We start from the raw sequence: 20,695 nt of genomic DNA on the forward strand, positions 1-20,695 counted from the left end.
AAATTGATTCACGTAAACACGACGGCAGAGAAGCATCGTGTGTGGATGTTTATTAATTTAATATCATCCTTTACATGAGCATTAGCATGTTAAACACATCATATCGCTGCGATGATCTAAAGTGAACACTACACACACACACACACACACACACACACACACACACACACACACACACACACACACACACACACACCACCGCGTGTGTCGACGCAGATGCAGAAGTGAAGTGTCTCTTCACCTGCACATACAGGTTTCCAGGTGTCCTCAACTTTTGTTTAACAGGAAACCTGTGGCCTTGATGAGGCTGGACACAATAATTCACCCTGACAATGATACACTAGAACAGAAAATCTACCGAAAACACACAGACTCGCACTGAATATCAGCCTATTCTGCACAGGCGACGCAGAGCCCAGCGAGCGACTCCCTCTCGTGACGCCATGTTGAAAAAAAAAAGCGCTTTTTACAAGCGGCTTTTTTACGTGCTCTTATGTCCTTTTAAAACATTTTAAATCCTGCATTACCTTTTCATATAGTATTTTCATACAAGGTAATATATTCATTTAGAATTTTTTTTAACCTGCAATATGCTCTTTAACTCACTTAAGCTTTATTTGTGGCAGTTCGTGGAACGTCGTGCGTCAGCTGAAGAGAGACCAGCGCTCGAAACACATGACCAGCATGAATGGAGTTCGCTCATCGCCGTCACTGATGTGTGTGTGTGAAAGGTTTAATGGGACTTTATATACTAGATATCACCAAAATACACCATTAAATGTTCTCAAAGCTAATAGTGAGTTGAGTCCACCCCCTTGTCTCTATGACACTGTGATCCAGAGTTATGGTCAATACAGAATCCCTATGCAGGTTCCCATAGCAGGAAACACAAGTGTTCATGGGCCGTCCCTCACCATAGTAAGTCTATGGGCAGCTCAGGTGCCCCAGGGGGAAAACCTACACCCCATTGTGAGGTATGTTCTTACAGGGCCTGGTAACCAGTGTTGGGGAGTAGTTAACTACAAGTAGCGACACTACTAACTTAACTACATTTTTCAGTAGCTCAGTTGCTTTTAAAACAATGTAGCTTTTCCAGTAGCTAACTACTTTATCCAGCAAGTAGCGGTGTAGTGCAACCAAAAGCTACATTGCGTTGTGTTTTTGACGAGCCTGCAATGCATTGAAGCAGCACAGCTTTTTCTTCTTATTTGATCACATACTAACATCGCGCATTCCCGCCATCTATTGCTTCATCGCGCATCTTGCGGCTTTACGGTTCACAGAGAGAGATCGTCTGATGATTATGTAAAGGACGTACAGGAGTGGGTTTATAACTTGTCTACTCTGTGTAAGTTGTCTATATTTGGTTCTGGCATTGATGTGACGTGTAGCGATTCTGCAGACAGTCAGTTTGAGATATAGACATATGAGTATTGTATATTTGGATAGTTTACTAAATAAAACTTCACTCTAATCATAATTGTGTTGTGTTGTTTTAAACCCCAAACATTTAACTTAAAACATTCTACATTAACGATTATTCAGTTAATTGTAAACATGTAATTTAATTGTTAAAATAAAATAGAGTAGTTTTGATGTAGCTGGCTATATTAGTAGTAACTTGTAGTGTATAACTACTTTTTCAGAAGGGTAGCAATTTTGCGCAAACGTACTTCCCGAACTCCTCCAGGGCCGCTGCTGCATCTTCAGACCATCCTGTGAACAAATGTTAGGTAGCGCTTGCGAAAACAGACGCAAAACTGAATCTCCTCAACGCTTTATCGAATTATGGATCCAATTATCTCATATCGGCCATTTTGGGTGTCAGCCATTTTGAATTTTGTAGTCAAATGCTGTATTTTATGAAGGCATTAGCGTATCGTTGTGAAACTCGGTGTGGGTCATCGGCACGATGCCCTGAAGGAGTCTGAGAAGTTTCGAGCCAGCGCCACCTAGTGGTAAAATCAAATATTCACAGGCTTATAACTTTGGATTAGGTTGACTCCTTTTCACGGGTCACATCCTTATACTCCTGAATCCTTGCCGAGTCCAACGATACTGTGATTTAGCGCTTAAACAACTTCCGTGAATATCTTCTAAACCGTTAGTCCGATCGAGACGAACCCACCGCAGGAATCAGAGTCAGAGCGGGTCAGAGTAATGTTAGTGGGCAAGAGGCAAAACTGCAAATGCAATCAAAGTCAGCTGTGGGTTATCTTATATGCTCAAATACAAATATCTAAACTCCTAAACGAGATGAGATATTTTCACCAACTTTGGTACACTTATGTATGAGGACACATACAAAGAGGTGGGTGTAACCCTGGTTATTTTCTGCCTTATGCTCTCTTCTCACGACTCCCCACTGTTCATGTTATCGCGAGATTTGTCCAAATATCGCGAGATTGGATACAGAAGCAGCGTCATTTCCCTTTAAATATGGCGGCGCGCTGTTGGTTTGTGTGTGTGTGGGAGTCGATGTGTTGAGCTGCTGCAGATGACTCCATTTCATGTTGAGATTGATGTGAGTGATTTAATGAGACTGGAACTGGTGAGTGTCATTTGTTTGTATCATACGGCGCTAAAATACTACTGCTCTTGTGTGTGGCATATGAATTTATTAGCCGGCGCTGGCGCTGGCTGTATTTATTTATTATTGAATCAGATTTCGTATGTGTTTATAGATATATATGATCATGTGCTTCATTGTATCGAATTTATATGAATAATGCACTAATATTTGATGGCATTTATAGCAATATTGATGTTGATGATTATGAGATGGTTTCCTATTTAATGCTGAGATTTTATGATGATGATGATTAGTTATAGAGTACTCTTGTTGCTATATGCAGGATAAAGTTGAATCATGTACATGACGATGATGATGAATATGATGACTATGATGACGATGATGATATGATTATATGATGACATTATGATCTTATATGGTTGTTATTTATTTGTAAAACTTAACCAGTGTTACTCGTTGCTTGGCCCTGTTTATACAGGCCAGGTTCCTGTATGGATGGCGAGCTACTAGGCCCTGAACCGAAGATTAAGAGTGCAAGCATCTGCCGGTGTGGTAGGAGGCGTTGCAGCTGCTCCCCTCACACACCCCCACACACCATTATACACTTTCATTTATTTTTTCACATTCATTTTATTTTACGGACGGATTATTTTCATGAACATTCCTGATTGTCGGACTCTGCCCATTGTGTGGGTTGTGCGTGGATGCATTTAAGCACTCGAATTGTTGCGTATGAACTGAACTGAGAACACGTAGATCTGTTTATTAACTATTATGAACTCAATACTATCTTTGTGTACATGTAAATAGTGTAATTGTCTGTCAACTTATGTCACTGTAATCTATTACACCTTTGGGTACCGCAATCTTGTGTCTGTGGTTCATTAAGCACAACCTTTTCCTCCCTGAGCTGAATTTGGTTCTTCTGATACTGGTCCACTATTTAAATCTTCTATTGCAGTATTTATACATGTTACATGGGACTGTGCCACTTGGTGGCGCTATAATTGAACAAAACATCAAATTGGCCCTAACTACAGTACCAGTGGTCTGAATGACTTCAATATTGGCATTTTAAAAACAAAACGACGAAAAAGATACAAAGCTGTAACTGCAATGGTTTCGCACATGGGCGTCGGAAGCAAAAAAAATGTGGGTGGGTCCTCAGAAATTTTTTACTGGAGTAGATGCCAATTACATTAAGTACAAATATACCGCTTTGCTTGCTAAACGTATAGTTCGGAAAGACAAGATTTCGGAAATCGCCATGTCAGTGAGAGCAGCAGTAGTGTAGGGGTGAGACACACGGCATCAGGTTGAGACACAAATCGACCAGAGGTTCGAGTCCGCCTTTTGCTGAACTCACTCTACTCCCTTTGCCCATCACATCGGAAAGGCATTTATTCTCAATAAAAATGAAGAAAATATTAGAAAAGTGGAAATAAAGCATCTAACGTGTTTAATAATAAGTGTTTATCGATTAGGGGTAAACAGACATGCTGAATTAGAGACGATAAAAGTGAGTGGGTCCAATATCACTGATCGTAAAAAGTGGGTGGGTCTTACAATGGTTCCGACGCCCATGGTTTTGCGTATTGCGATAATATATGAAAGCCTTGGTGTATCGTTACGAAACTCAGTGTGTGTTTCGGGCACCGTGCCCTGGAGGTACTGACCACAAGAGAGCGCTGGCCTGAAACTATAATTAAATTATATTATAAGCAATTATATTTCATTACAACTCACTGTATTTATGGGTTTTCAACCTTTTTGCTCGAGCCGTCTCCACATGTCCTTACTCATGCTGCAGTTGGTCTGCTAGCGTTGTTGCGCTAGCCCCGGTAATGGCTGCTAGCAGCTATATTTAATCATTATTATTGTCGTCATTTTATACAATTAAAATATAAATACTTAGAAGAAATAATAATAATTCATATTCTTAATTATCTAAGACAAAAATATGCTGTAATACAACTGAACTGTAAAATAAAGAATATAATTGTACTTTACAGTACAGTAGTAAGATGTTGATATTCATATGGTAAGTTCTTTGGGTGCTCACCTGGCAGGGGTTTGGGGGGGGGCAGTTTGGGGTTACTGCTGGGCGTGTGGACGCTGCAGATCTTGATGAATCCGGCCATCAGCATGATCAGAGCGATTCCCATCAGCAACACCGCCCACCAGTGAGCCTGCGCACAAACACACATGTTCAACACACACACGCACGCACACACACACACACACACTCACACACACGCGCAGAGGAGAGGACACTTGCCACTATCCACTCTGCGATGTTCTCGTACAGCTCGGGGTTGAAGATGGCCTTCTTCAGGCGGGCCAGCGGCCCATCGGCGTCCACCAGCCGGCACTTCATGAACACGTCGCAGTAGCCCTTGAAGTCGTTGCAGGGCGAGCCGGCCTGGAGAGTGGTGACCTTCTTATTGAAGAAGCGGGAGAGCCGCTCCGAGCCAGTGCTGCTGCAGGTGCTGGGGTTCACTGACACACACACACACACACACACACATTACTGTACGGAAACGCAATGAAAGATAAACTTCCATGTAGTTCTTGATGTTTTAGTTTTGCCCTTATTAGTATTATCACACACACGAGTGGGTTTAGTTGAGTGTAATGACGCATGATCTACTGTTATCATGTGACTGTGAAATAAAGCGCTGCATCTCTGCACTGTGTCTGATCTAATGATTGCATTCATGTAGTAAAGGCAGAGTGTATTCGCACAACATGCATTAGTCAGACATCAACACACACACATTAATGACATCATCATTGCGGGACGATTGTGATCAGAGACTGCGATCATTTCCATCAGTGCTTTACCACAGGAATGACGCATTCATGGGTTATGAAGCTGCTCTGAGAAGGGAAATGAGCCATTGTACTGATCTGTGGTAAGAATACACACACACACACACACACACACACACACTGGTGTTCACACTGACTTTTCTCCATGCAGCACACGTGGCAGAGCTCCGTCTCGTCTTTGTCCTCCACACTGGCACTGGCACAGGTGCAGACCTCCAGACCGTACTTCTCACAGATGGAGCCGGAGCAGCCCTGGACACACACACACACACACACACACACAGAGGATCAGACATGAGTGGCGTAAACATGTGTGGATGTGAATGTGTGTGTGTGTGTGTGTGTGTGGGCATGTTTTTGTGAAATATCAGGACTCAAATGTGTATAATGACATGGGTATTACAAAAAGAGGGTGAAATATGAGGACGTTCCCCATGTCCTCACTTTTCAAAATGCTTATAAATCACAGAATGAGGTTTTTTTCACAGAAAGTGAACTGCACAGTCTCCTGTGAGGGTTAGGTTTAGGGGCAGGGGCAGGGGAAGTGTGTGTGTGTGTGTGTGTGTGTGATGGATAGATTTAGGGGCAGGGGCAGTGTGTGTGTGTGTGTGTGTGTGATGGGTAGGTTTAGGGGCAGGGGCAGGGGAAGTGTGTGTGTGTGTGTGTGTGTGTGTGTGTGTGTGTGTGATGGATAGATTTAGGGGCAGGGGCAGTGTGTGTGTGTGTGTGTGTGTGTGTGTGTGATGGATAGGTTTAGGGGCAGGGGCAGTGTGTGTGTGTGTGTGTGTGTGATGGATAGGTTTAGGGGCAGGGGCAGTGTGTGTGTGTGTGTGTGTGTGTGTGTGTGTGTGATGGATAGGTTTAGGGGCAGGGGCAGTGTGTGTGTGTGTGTGATGGGTAGGTTTAGGGGCAGGGGCAGGGGAAGTGTGTGTGTGTGTGTGTGTGTGTGTGTGATGGATAGATTTAGGGGCAGGGGCAGTGTGTGTGTGTGTGTGTGTGTGTGTGTGTGTGTGTGATGGATAGGTTTAAGGGCAGGGGCAGTGTGTGTGTGTGTGTGTGTGTGATGGATAGGTTTAGGGGCAGGGGCAGTGTGTGTGTGTGTGTGTGTGTGTGTGTGTGTGTGTGTGTGTGTGTGTGTGATGGATAGGTTTAGGGGCAGGGGCAGGGGCAGTGTGTGTGTGTGTGTGTGTGAGATGGGTAGGTTTAGGGGCAGGGGCAGTGTGTGTGTGTGTGTGTGTGTGTGTGTCAGAGGTGTCAAGTAACGAAGTACAAATACTTCGTTACCTTACTTAAGTAGAAATTTTGAGTATCTATACTTTACTGGAGTAATTATTTTTCAGCCTACTTTTTACTTCTACTCCTTACATTTTCAAGCAATTATCTGTACTTTCTACTCCTTACATTTTAAAAATAGCCTCGTTACTCCTATTCCATTTCGGCATGTTTTCATTCCGGCTTCTCATTAATTAAACCTATCCAGATAAATCGCGCCATCCGGATAGAGTGAATATGATTGTGGTTGGATGAGAAGGATAAACACAAACCATTCCGACACCCTATTGGGTTGTAGGCGATCAATCACGCCTGCACCTGCACAAATCACACACCATGAGCCAGATAGGGCGGGTTCTCGCCGACGAGCACGTACTTTCAGCCAATCAGTGATCAGCAGGCAGACGTGCTCATTCATGACTTTAGCCGGGTTTTTAACGCAATGACTCTTAGCTGTATATTCCAGTGATCGCTATGACAGAGGCATAAATACACAGTAAGTTGTATCTACAGTAAAGAGTGGGAGAGTGACTCAACTCTCAAACGTGAATTACACCTGTGACTCGAAGACTCTTTATAAATATAACCGTGACTCCAGTCCATCATCATACACACACTTAGGACATCTGCAACTAGCAACCCCGCCAGATGCTGAAAGAGGTTTAGATCAACCATTAATCCGTTCTGACTGTGCTAAGTTTATGTGCCATGTACTTCACGAAAGACATACTGTAGTTTTGTCACAGCAAAGTGCAACACAAAGGTAAGCGCATTGTTGTAATTTATTTGTTGACGGATTATTGTACAGTATCAATGAATTACGCATTTTGGCAGTGGTGTGTGCATTAACGTGTGAACTGCCTGTTTATTACATAGCTTTTTCCAATCTCTATATTGGGCACTTTTTGCACGTAAATTGGCTTCTTACTGTTGACACTGAAAATGATGTATGTGTTTTTCTGAGGGATTGCGGTTTTGACAGTTTCTACCTGGACATATAGTCATATTTGATCCGTTTTACTGGGATTTTGTTAATTTTTTTTATCATTAATGTTATGTTTTAAGGAGATAAAATGGTAACTTACTTATCAACATTGATTGGTATGGCAATAAAATAATATCATTATTTTGGCAGTTAAAGTTTTGGTTTTTTTTCTTGGAGTGACTAGTTGCCTATAAGTATTGTAAAGGTGCAAAAAGTCAAAATTGTTATCAATAACCAGGCATGTTATCAATAACCATTTTTTTATATATATAAATGTACATTTGGTGAGTTTTTGGGCTGGAAATTGTCTACCAAATCTGGCCACACTGATCACACATTCAAAAAATGGTTATTGATAACATGCCTCTGAATTTTGACTTTTTCACCTTTACAATATTTATAGGCAACTAGTCATCAAATCGTCCACTCCATGAAACACGTTAATGCTCAGTAAGTATATGGTTCTTTAATGTATTTGCATTGTCCTAAAATGAGTTCATTTTCAATGGGAATATATGCGGCTGAAACGCGTAGCCAAGTGCATCTAAAAATGTTCAACATTAACTTTTTAATATAACATTATAGTCATTATGGCCTTTAGAAAAATGTATGCACTGTGGCGCGGCCTAATCTTTTGTCCTTAAAGGGATACTTGTGTGTGTGTGTGAGTGTGTGTGTGTGAGTGTGTGTGTGTGTGTGTGGTCACTCACCCCGTTGAGGCACACCTGTGTGTCCCCATGGCAGGCGGTGAAGTTGGCCTTGGGCTCTGAGGTGTGTGTGTGTGTGTGTGTGTGTGTGTGTGTGTGTGTGTGTGAGGTCACTCACCCCGTTGAGGCACACCTGTGTGTCCCCATGGCAGGCGGTGAAGTTGGCCTTGGGCTCTGAGGTGTGTGTGTGTGTGTGTGAGTGTGTGAGTGTGTGTGTGTGTGTGTGAGGTCACTCACCCCGTTGAGGCACACCTGTGTGTCCCCATGGCAGGCAGTGAAGTTGGCCTTGGGCTCTGAGGTGGGGCACTGGGCGGAGGCTCCGCTGCACAGGCCCATGTGTGCGCACTCAGACTCCTCACGACACTTCTCATTACGGCTCTTATAGCTGCACTCCGGCGTACAGCACGGGCCCTGACTCGGACTGACACACACACACACACACACACACACACACACACACGACTGAGGGAAACTAAAGAAACGCTGTTCTTCTCTGCAGAGAGTCAAGGGTGTGTGAGTGGGAAACAATAACAGAACAAGCCAATCAGAGCCTGATGAAGTAAACGCTAACACACGAGATGGAGGAACACCGCCCTCATGACCTCTGAGTCTTCTGACTGATGCTGGTGACCCCTGCTGGTCAGAACCAGTACAGAAGTCCACTCTGATGATGATAGAGTTAAAGGGTTACTTCAGTGATTTAGCATTAAAGGGATAGTTCACCCAAAAACGAAAAATGTTTTGCTAACCCCTAAGGCATCCAGGATGTAGGCGTCTTCGTTTCTTCAGTAGAACACAAATGAAGATTTTTAACTCAACCGTTGCTGTGTGTCACTCATATAATGCTTGTCAATGGAGTCTAATTCTGTTAGAGTAAAAAAAACATGGACAGACAACTTCAAATTAAACCCGCGGCTCGTGACGACACATTGATGTCTTAAGACACGAAACCATCAGTTTCTGAGAGAAACCCAACGGTATTTATGCAAATATATCACCTCATATCAGACGAACGCTTCAGCTCTGCAGACTGACATCACTTCCTGTCAGTGAGGTCAAAATACGGCCGGTTCATATATATATAGTTACCTCATTCGAGCGATCCACGCAGGCACTAAAGAGGAATCTATCTACAACCCCAAATCAGAAAAAGTTGGGACAGTATGGAAAACGCAAAAAAAAATTAAAAAGAAGTGATTTCTAAATTTACTTTGACTTGTATTTCATTGCAGACAATATGAACACAAAATATTTCATGTTTTGTCTGGTCAACTTCATGTCATTTGTAAATATGCATCCTTTCCTGTCATTCAGACCTGCAACACATTTCAAAAAAAGTTGGGACAGTAAAGCATTTACCACTTTGTAATGTTGCCATTCCTTTTCACAACACTTAAAAGACGTTTAGGGACTGAAGACACCAAGTGATGAAGTGTTTCAGGTGTAATTTTGTCCCATTCTTCCTGCAAACAAGTCTTAAGGTGGGCAACAGTTCGGGGTCTTCGTTGTCCACATTCTCTATTGGAGACAGGTCAGGACTGAGGCAGGCCAGTCAAGTACCCGAACCCTCTTCCTCCACAGCCAGGACTGAATAAATCAGCATTAATCTGAATTTTCAGCATTAATGGCGCCTTCACAGAAGTGCAAGTTACCTTTGCCAAGGGCACTGACACAACCCCATACCATGACACACCCTGGCTTCTGGACTTGTTGCTGGTAACAGTCTGGATGATCCTTTTCTTCTTTGGTCCGGAGCACACGGCGTCCATTCCTCCCAAAAAACACCTGAAATACTGCTTCATCTGAGCACAGTACACGTTTCCACTGTGTGATGGTCCATCCCAGATGCCTCGAGCCCAGAGAAGTCGACGGCGCTTCTGGACACTGTTAACATAGGGCTTCCTTTTGGCACAGTACAGTTTTAACTGGCATTTGTGGATGTAACTACGTATTGTGGTACTTGACAAAGGTTTGCCAAAGTAGTCCTGAGCCCATGTGGTGATATGGCTTCTAGATGATGACGATTCTTGATGCAGTGCCGCCTGAGGGGTCGGAGATCACGGTTGTTCAGCTTAGGCTTGCGCCCTTGTCCTTTACGCACTGAAATTCCTCCAGATTCCTTGAATCTTTTAATTATGTTATGCACTGTTGAATGTGAAATATCCTAATCTCTTCCTATCTTTCTTTGAGGAACATTGTTTTTAAACATTTCAATAATTTTCTCCCGTATTTGTTGGCAAACTGGCGATCCTCTGCCCATCTTTGCTCCTAAAGGATTAGACCTTTCTTGGATGCTGCTTTTGTACCAAATCATAATTACAATCACCTGTTGACATCACCTGTTTCAAATCACATCATTATTTAACCACTTTACCTCATTACTAGCCCTAAATTGCTCCTGTCCCAACTTTTTTTGAAATGTGTTGCAGGTCTGAATGACAGGAAAGGATGCATATTTACAAATGACATGAAGTTGACCAGACAAAACATGAAATATTTTGTGTTCATATTGTCTGCAATGAAATACAAGTCAAAGTTAATTTAGAAATCACTTCTTTTTTTTTTTTTTGCGTTTTCCATACTGTCCCAACTTTTTCTGATTTGGGGTTGTATTTATCTATGACCCGGCCACTATTTGACCTCACTGACAGGAAGTGATGTCAGTCTGCAGAGCTGAAGCGTTCGTCTGATATGAGGTGATATATTTGCATAAATACCGTTGGGTTTCTCTCAGAAACCGATGGTTTCATGTCTTAAGACATCAATGTGTCGTCACGAGCCGCGGGTTTAATTTGAAGTTGTCTGTCCATGTTTTTTTTACTCTAATAGAATTAGACTCCATTGACAAGCATTATATGAGTGACACACAGCAACGGTTGAGTTAAAAATCTTCATTTGTGTTCTACTGAAGAAACGAAGACACCTGCATCCTAGGGGTGCAAAAAACACAAAATTTTCGTTTTTGGGTGAACTATCCCTTTAAGCTTTGTATTTAAACAGGGTCATTTATGCAGTAGAAACGTGAAATTATCTTTTAATTTGGTGCCTTCTAGACTGAGAAAAGACAGAAAATGTATTTTTGTCTCATGTGGATGAAAGACAACAACTCCCAGAATGCACTTGCTTTGCTGCCCTATGAGGCCACTCCGTCGTTTTGATCTTCATAGTAATACAATCATTTCGTTCAGTTAGAGAATAAACACTACAAATAAAAACTGAACGTGTCTTTTCAATAAAGTGTGAGTGAGCTGAACGAGAGTCACGGCACAGATGCAGCAGAGTCAGATCTCATTAATCAGAGAGTGAAGTAAGAGCTGAGCTGAGCTGAGGTAATGTTAAGCCCCAGTCTGGCACGTTTTCAGATCGCATATGAAAGCTAAACTATCACAGGAATTCATTGAAAAGTTGCTCTGTTATTATGAATGTCCGTGGGGCCGCCTGTGTCTACATTCTGTGTGTGAGATCTCTCCCCTATGTGCGGGTTGATAACATGCGGAACAGCTCCATCTAGTGGCTGTAGTCTTTAGCCTCTGGCCAAAAGATCCTCAGATGACACAAAATGACGATATTTGCGTCATCGGAGGAATTGTTCCAGAAATAAAATGCATAATTCTCTGGTCTCAGGGGGACATGAGGGGGGAAAGTACCATAATTTGAATATACTACGGGGTTTCTACTGATACAAAGCCTAAAGCTAAACCACTGAAGTTACCCTTTAAATATGGAGTTATTTTATGAGATTGTAGAGCTTGTTTGATTTATGGAGCTCTTGATCAATCTGACTAATGAGTCATTAAAAACACCAGCACATGTATAAACCTGTCTAACACACGCCACTACAGCTCATGTTCAGGCGTTATCTGTGTGCAGCCTCAGCAGAAACACACACTCCTGAAGGTGGTGAGACGGGTCACTCTTCAGGGCGGCCCAGTGTTTGTACCTGCAGACTTTGTTGGGTTTGAGTTTGCACTTCCTGTTGTCGGGTTGGTTGGCGTCGTAGCAGCAGTCGTCTTTACACTGATCGCTGTATCCGCAGTCACACTCCTCACCCGGCTCCACCAGCCCGTTCCCACAGATGGGCTGCCCGGACTCTGCCCAACACACACACACACACACACACACACAGGTCAGCTGCGTCCTGACCTCTGACCCCGCTCCGCCCGCCGCTCTGAGCGCGCCTCACCCACGAAACAGCTGCCCCGCTTCTTCTCCAGCACCTGGCTGATGTTCTTGATGCTGCACACGGAGAACTTGTTGTTGTTCAGCTTGTCTCCAGATGTGGCGCGAGCGTACATGATGTAGTTCCCGCGCTCCTTCTTATCCTGGCTCTTAGACTCGCCAGGGGTGCACTCCGACCCGGAGTCATGCTGAGGGAACACCACCACCATCATCATCATCATCACCTTTATATTCATCATCATCATCACCATAATCATCATCATCATCATCATCATCATCATCATCATCATCATCATCACCATCATCATCAAAGAAATATGCTACAACTTCTGAAAAAATTCATAAATAACTTTCAGTAAATCCGATGGCTCTGAAAGGCCTCCATTGGCTCAACTTTACACTCTCAAGACCCTTAAAAGACACTAAAGACTAAAGTTACAAAGTCCATCTCACTACAGCGGCTCTACAATAACTTTATGAAGACGAGAATAGTTTCTGTGCGCAAAAAAACCCTAAATAACGACTTATATAGTGATGACGATTTCAAAACACGCCATCATGAAGCTTCGAAGCGTTATGAATCAGTGAGTCGATTCAGCGGTTCAGAGCGTTATGAATCTGCGAGTAGATTCAGCGGTTCAGAGCGTTATGAATCAGTGAGTCGATTCATGATTCGGATCGCGTGTCAAACAGCTGAAATACGTGACTTTGGCTATCCAAACCGCTGAATCGACTCACTGATTCATAACGCTCCAAACCGCTGAATCGACTCACTGATTCATAACGCTCCAAACCGCTGAATCGACTCACTGATTCCTAACGCTTCGAAGCTTCATGATGCAGTGTTTTGAATCGGTCGTCACACCGGGAAACTGCTTTGCTTTGGTCTTTTGCTGTTATTTTTGTTGGCCAATGGGAGTTTGCGAGCTTCATCATGGTTTCAGCGATATCTGTGGTTTCTCCACGGGGTTTGCAGCTTTTCGATGATGTTCTCGTCGGGTAATTACGTCACTTCTAAACATTCCCATGGCAACAGGGGGAAATGGCGGCTCTTGTGTGAAGTAAACGAACATTTTTCAACTTTCTGCTAATATATATGAGTTTTTCGCAATAAAAATGTGGGGATTATGAAATCATGCTAGCTCTGCATATTTTGCACGCGGAAATGGGCAATTTATGCGGCGAAAGTGCGGCTCATTTGAAAAAATGCGGCTCCCGCATAAATATGCGGATAGGCTGATTCTGCATGAAATCATGCGATCGCGTAATGGCGTTCTTCAGGAGGGACTGGTGTTCTCGTCATGTGACCGGCGGATCCGCCCACTCACCGGCGAGCCGAAGTTGTGTCCGACCTCGTGGGCGAATGTAATATGGGAGACTTTGGGAGGCACGTGTGAGGCGTAGTTCTGAACCGTGATGATGCCGGTGTTCAGGGACTTCTTCTTCCCGTCAGAATAGAGCTTACTCTTCTCACAGATTCCCCCCGAGCTCCCTGAGGAAACACACACACGTCACACACACACACTCACACACACACTGATCTGGATCAGCGCAGAAGCGTGAGCTTTACCAGCGGGAGCGCCGACCCAGGCCAGCCCCAGCACGCCGTCGTCGAAGTCCCGGTCCGTGAAGACGTAGGCCAGGCAGTAATCATCATGGTTCTGCTCCGAGTTCAGCTCCAGAAACTTCTCCACCCCAATGTTGGCGAAGCGGAACGGGTTAGAGCGGTCCCGCTCGTCATTGGTGGTGTTTATCTGAGGAAACCAGTTCAAACCAGCTTCAACAACAGCTCATATCAATGCCACTGAAATACACCATTACCCTCAGAAAACACTCGACAGTTTAACAGATCACACAACGAGAAGAGCGTCAGACCGACTGCAACGATGAGCCACTAAAGACCATTTTAGACAAAATGGCTGACAAATCATATATAAAGATTTATCACTTTTGACCAATAGGTGGCGCAGTTACGAAATCGATGTGGTCAGAGTGAGGCAAAGTTTGGGGTCAGTGTGCCTAAGCATTGCAGAGATCCAGCCTCAGAGTCACTTCACCGCTGCGCTGTATGAAAACGGTTTCGTCTATCGCATGAAATCCACTACTTTTTGTCGGCACGGTCTGAAGATGATACGATTCGATTTTGGTGAAAATTGGACATCAGGAGGAGTTCGAAAAAGTAGGTTTTTAAAGAAAAACAAAATGGCGGAAAGGAAGTTTGGACAAATATAGAAAAATTGGTATCCATGTTCTCGGCATGAGAATATATTATAATAACATATAATATATTTATTCTGAAGCAAAATTCTCAGTGTTAAATCAGCTTTTACATACTTAAATCTGCATTTTTTTAACCTAATTAAATGTATGCATCATCTTTCAAGTCTAATTCTTACATTTGATCAATAAATTCAGTTATAATAATAAGACACTATAGGGCTTGTTACCAATCAAATTAAATCATTCACACTGAAAAATTACAACTACTACAAACAATGCTATGAGATGTTTTAACTTCTTAACCCGCATCGGATCGTGGACGGGGGGGTTGACGGAAGTGGAGGGGTGTGTACTTTTATTTACTTTTGTTTTATTCAAAATATTCAATCAACTATCACAAACTATGCATCATTTGAAAGCTAAAACACTCAAGATTCATGTTCTGAACTTGTTTTTGCAATAAATACACCAGAGAGGAAAGGGTTAAATGAAACGCTAAAGGACCGGCCATGTAAACATTAGCACAATATTAGCGTTACTCATCTTTCATCTCCTATCGTTCAGATCAGATCGGACGAATCCAATAAACACCCGCATACATCTCTGTGTAAGAGTCCACTCTTCAAAATGCATCCCACTTTTTAATCCAAAACAACGAAAAAATAGGGAAAAAACTAAAAATCCTCCGTTGTTTGCAAGAGAGTTTTGAGTTAGCGTAATCAATCATGTCCATTTTCAATGAAATATCGATTCTAATCCGTGTCTGGCAAACTCCCCCTGCTAGAATAGTCTCTCCCACGTGCAATGGTTCAACCCTCGTCTCTCTCCTTCAATCAGAGACTCTTCTGGGATGCATCATATAGAGGAAGTGCCTTACAGGCTTGGTGAGCTGTCAATCATTGCGCCCATGGTTTTCGTTGGATAAAGGCACTCGGTGCCCAGCCAATGCCTTTCCAACAAAGGTTTGATTGATGGACTTAGTAACCAATCAAAAGGCATTATCTTGCGCAGTTTGCGTAAGTAGGCTTTGGTGAATACTGTTAGTGCGCTGGCTGCGCGCTCTCCATGGCGCAACTGCAGTGGAGCGCGCTGTCTCCCTACTGACGCTTCCCATCAGCTAAATGAGTTTTTTACACTTTGTAATCTCTGTAAATAGTTGCTTTAGTTTTTCAGTAACTGTTTATCCATTATAATTAGTAGTTTATTGCAGTTTATTGCAGATTTATTTGAATGAAAAACTACTCTTTACAATAGCAAATGTTCTGAAATAAATGGCCTTTTTGAAATGACGCCTAGACTTTTCTTGACATAAAAGCTCACAGAAGCCACATTACTGAGAGAATCATCCTCATATTTGAATCATGACATGATTAGACATTCAGTTTTATATTTAAGTTATTTTCAGGCTCTTAACATTAAATTATAATATTTTTTTCCCCAAGTGAAATAAAAAATAAAAAAAACGTGAGTCACTTACATGTATATTTACATGTATATTACTCTGTTCCCATATTACTTTGAGTTATTATGACTCTTGGGTAGCAATATTTCAAGTGTCTAGTTTAAAATAAGACCAGGTTTATGAATATAGACCATAGGGTTTAAGAGCTGCAGACATTTTCATTTGGGTATATCGTTTTCAAAGAATTCTCAAAAATGGGGCGCTTGTTAAGAGGTTAAACTTAGGGCGGTCAAAAGATTAATCACATCCAAAATAAAAGTTTGTGTTTACATAATATATGTGTGTGTACTGTGTATAATTATTATTTATATATAAATACACACACAAGCATGTATATATTTAAGAAAAAAATGTTATTTTTATATATAAAACATTTATATTTATATATATATTATAGATTATATAAATTTATATACAGTATATACATGCAAATATTTCTTAAATATATACATGAATGTGTGTGTATTTATATATAAATAATAATTAACAGAGTACACACACATTATGTAAACACAAACTTTGGATGCGATTAATCGCGATTAATCTTTTGACAGCCCTATTTTAAACGTTTGAATATACAAATAAGAAAAAATACAATTAAACATGAAACTAAACTGCCAGTAGGTGGCGGCAAATGACCGTCTGAATGAGTGAGTCATTGAGTCGTTCATTCAAACGACTCATTCAAACGCTGAATCATTCAGTAACAAAACACCGCTCTGAGGTGTGGCTTTCCTTTAGAACCATTTTCGCCTGTGAAATAGAACAAAAAAGTCAATGTTGTTTGTGTCTAAAATGTAAGTAACTTGTTAAACTAGGCTACTAGTTTATTTAACCACAAAATTCAATGCAACATTTGCAATCGTGATGATATTCAGCAAAACAGCTCCCTTAGTCGACTTGTGTTATTAACAATATCATAACTCAAACTTTCCCTCAGTATGTTTCTTCTGTGAGTTTAGTGCGGTTATGTTCATTTGTTTTGATTTGACAGGCAGCACGAGACTCAACGTGACTGTCACCTGAAATACACTATCCCTTATCAATCGCTGTTTAATTTGAAATGTAATAACCAGAAACGCGAGAATGATTCTGAATGGGAACACCAGTCTATGGGAAATTAGCCCATTTCCAATTATTATTGTAAAGTGAACAATGCTTTCAACTTTACCCCCCCAAAAAACTCATAGAATCTACACGATTCACATAAATGACATTCTGATTGAAAACGGCGAATTTAGCCGAAAAGCGACTAGTTTGCAGGTATGAATGTAGCTTTTTTTATTTTTACAAAATTAAAAATGGCTGATATGACTCAGGGTGACACACTGAATCTAAAGAGAGTTTCACCAGTTTTGTGATTTTTGGCCAAAGTGTTCAGAAGTTATAAGCAAAAATAGCCAATTTTTCTAATTAAGCAAAAACGCACTTTGTCTAATTAGTTCGCACATTATTCAAGAACGATCCGACGATTCGACTGGAATTCCATAACTTTATGTCGGCATGGCCTGAAGATGATGTGGTTCAGTTTTCGGGAAAATCAGAGCAACAGTTCAGAAAAGCAGGTTTTTCTGAAAATGAAAAAATGGCAGAAAAATCTTACGGTTCAAAGGCAATGAGCACAAGCCCTGGTCAGGTGGTGGCGCTAGAGGGATTGAGTTAGAGACTCCAAAATGAGTGTAGTTAATGTTGGGCCAGTCTTCTATCAGTGTGCCAAATTTCATAGCTTTCCTGCAAGCGGTTCTATGGGCTGCCATAGACTAGGGATGGCTCGATACCACAATCTAATACCGAAGTGCCAATATTACATCGATACCACACAGGGTATGAATTACCGCAAATGTTTATTATTAAATTAATCAAATCAAATCAGGCATTTGGAAACTTTCTTGTGAGAAGTAATTTCAGCAACACTCCCGTCTCAAAATGTGCAAACGGCTTCAAAAGACATCGCACATGCACTATTAGAGCATCTGCGCGCTCAGATTCAACACTTTCACTGTGGTTTCGGGACAGCTGACGGGAATCACTGCCCACGACTCCTTAAACCTTGCCAATTTGAACACGCGAGAGATTTTATAGCATTTCGTGATGCATGGCATGGGCGCTGGGAGTTTCCTTTGCTCTCATACCAACAACACACACACACACACACACACACACACACACACACACAAGCCTAAAGAGCTTGTGCATTCCAAATTAAGTGTTTTTCCTTAATCAAACACACACACAATTATGTCAAAAATGTCCATCTTTAGTGAGTCGTCCCATAAAGGCAGTCGGTTGTAATGGGGCAAGAGTAGCCTATGTGTGCAAATATTATAAAACCTGTTTTGAAATCGAACGCTGGAGATTTCGTTTTATTTAAACGGTACAATCTTATGCATGTGCGTTGAACAGTGTTAAAGGAAAATGTCTTAATTAGATGTTTGATTTATGCACTCGCCTGTCGATCTCTTAATGTCTTATACAAGTCAGGAATGGCGAGTGGCAGATGCTTGGCCAGGTTTGATGTTCTTCAGCAGTTTTAGAAGCAAAGAAATTCCAAATTTCACGTCTAATCCTCTCTTTATTAATGAGTTTTGTGCGTGTTGAGTGAGATTCAACTGCTGTGCTGTTTTCATTTTGTTCTCTGTTGCCACAGTTTGGGTTGTGCACTGCCATCTAGCGGTGAACTTCAGAACAGCAGCATATCCCGAAATGAGCAAAATCATGATATTGTACCGTTTGAAATACAATTTATTCCAGTATTTTCCCAGTATACCGCACATCCCTACCATAGACTCAAGAGCGGAAGAAGAAGAAGAAGAAGAAGAAGAAGAAGAAGAAGAAGAAGAAGAACGCCAACGGATACAAGAGGAGCCTTTTCACCTTCGGTGCAGAGCAGGAGTGTGTGAGTGTGTGTGTGTGAGTGTGTGTGTGTGTGTGTGTGTGTGTGTGATTGTGCTGACCCGTATCCTCTTGACCATGAAGCTGATGTTGCGGATGCCCATGAAGTCTGTGCCCTGGTAGATGGCGTCGATGGCCTTCACATGACTGGAGATCTGAGCAGACACACAGAACACCATCATCATCATCATCATCATCATCATCATCATCATCATCATCCTCATCATCATCATCATCACCATCCTCATCACCATCATCATCACCATCCTCATCACCATCATCATCCTCATCATCCTGATCATCATCATCATCATCCTCCTCCTCCTCCTCATCCTCATCAGCTGTGAGGAAGCCCTACCTGAGCGATGACGGCCTCTCTGGTCTTGTAGTATTTGTAGAACAGGTGATCTGTCTGGATGAAGAGCTGGCAGGTGTTCTTCTCCACCTGGGTCATCCTCCTCTTCCTCAGCAAGGCCTGCTCGTCCTCGGGCCGCTTCTCCTGCAGAGGAAGAGAGGGTTAGAAGAAGAAGAGCGACTGCAGAAGAAGAGCGAATCACGGGCCGCTCTGACCTTCACTGGCTCCGCCCACACAGACGCCTGGTACCTCTTCATCCTCTGGAACACAGATGCGTCCGCACAGCCGCCCTCCGGCCCGTACTTATGAGGATAATCTGCGTCACATGACCGAGACAGACTCAAGGGTCAGTTACAACTCAGAAACATGTGACTGCACGATCGACCAATCAGAATCAAGCATTTCAGAGCTGGATCACGGCATGCAGGAACGAACACTCATGACCCACGACTCTCACTCATCAGCCGTCAACACGAACACGAGAGGCGTCTGCTCATTGGATAAGACACACAGCCTGATGAATATTTATGAGACACTGATGAGTCATCGATGAGATTTTAAAGGAATGTTCTAAAAACAGATTAGCTTATAGCGCTAGTCTATGGGGCACAGAATAAGTCAAATTAAATCGCTAGTTAACACCACTAACAAGGCTCACAATAGCCTCAGACTCCTCCTGAAACTGCCTCATCGTCACGGCATCCTCAATAAACCCGTCTCTGGCGAGATGACTCCGATCCTTCGAATATTCTGATCTATTATGACCTCTGACCTGTAAAGTTTCCAGAATAATAATCATACGCTGTTTGTTAATTGGCCAGAGGAGAACTGCCCCCCCGACTGAGCCTGGTTTCTCCAAGGTTTATTTTCCTCCATTCTGCTCCTGATGGGGTTTGGGTTTCCTCTGGCTTGGCTTGCTCAGTTGGGGACACTACATGTTCAACTAAATATCCAAACAAATCTAATTATTAAACTAAATTAACCATATAAACTAAAGAACTGATCTAATTACTGATGTAAAGCCCACACTGTCACTGTATGATAGCATCTGCATTGTTAAAAGCGCTATATAAATAAAGTTGACTTGACGGGAGCATAATGAGGGTCCCTATATGCAAACCCAAGCATTGAGAACTGTGTAAGTGTACAAACAGTTTAATAAGAAGATACTTTATAAAGACAGAACATTACACGTTTACAGACAGGAGCCATCTTGGAAAACAGTCGAGCCACGGTTGAATAATCCGCCATCTCTTTA

The 20,695-nt window shown here is 42.3% G+C and overlaps 2 protein-coding genes across 3 annotated transcripts in view; both read right to left on the reverse strand.

Moving 5' to 3' along the window:
* The window catches only part of LOC307121775 (uncharacterized protein), a gene marked incomplete at its 5' end in the record, with an annotated part of 194,234 nt that overhangs the window by 139,517 nt on the left and 34,022 nt on the right, over positions 1-20,695 (reverse strand). The window lies entirely within an intron of this gene.
* Positions 1-20,695, reverse strand: part of adam10b (ADAM metallopeptidase domain 10b) — a 39,223-nt gene that overhangs the window by 4,623 nt on the left and 13,905 nt on the right. For both annotated transcript variants that reach the window (XM_079808993.1, XM_079808994.1), the window contains 11 exons: positions 19,653-19,753; positions 19,441-19,581; positions 19,145-19,237; positions 14,079-14,262; positions 13,837-14,000; positions 12,513-12,696; positions 12,270-12,420; positions 8,567-8,750; positions 5,503-5,617; positions 4,812-5,032; positions 4,596-4,722 (listed from right to left, as the gene is read on the reverse strand). In XM_079808993.1, coding sequence (XP_079665119.1) covers positions 4,596-4,722; positions 4,812-5,032; positions 5,503-5,617; positions 8,567-8,750; positions 12,270-12,420; positions 12,513-12,696; positions 13,837-14,000; positions 14,079-14,262; positions 19,145-19,237; positions 19,441-19,581; positions 19,653-19,753 — 1,665 coding nt within the window. The remainder of the gene's footprint in view (positions 1-4,595; positions 4,723-4,811; positions 5,033-5,502; positions 5,618-8,566; positions 8,751-12,269; positions 12,421-12,512; positions 12,697-13,836; positions 14,001-14,078; positions 14,263-19,144; positions 19,238-19,440; positions 19,582-19,652; positions 19,754-20,695) is intronic.

Source organism: Gobio gobio, assembly GCF_949357685.1.
Source record: "Gobio gobio genome assembly, chromosome: 25".
Taxonomy (NCBI): Eukaryota; Metazoa; Chordata; class Actinopteri; order Cypriniformes; family Gobionidae; genus Gobio; species Gobio gobio.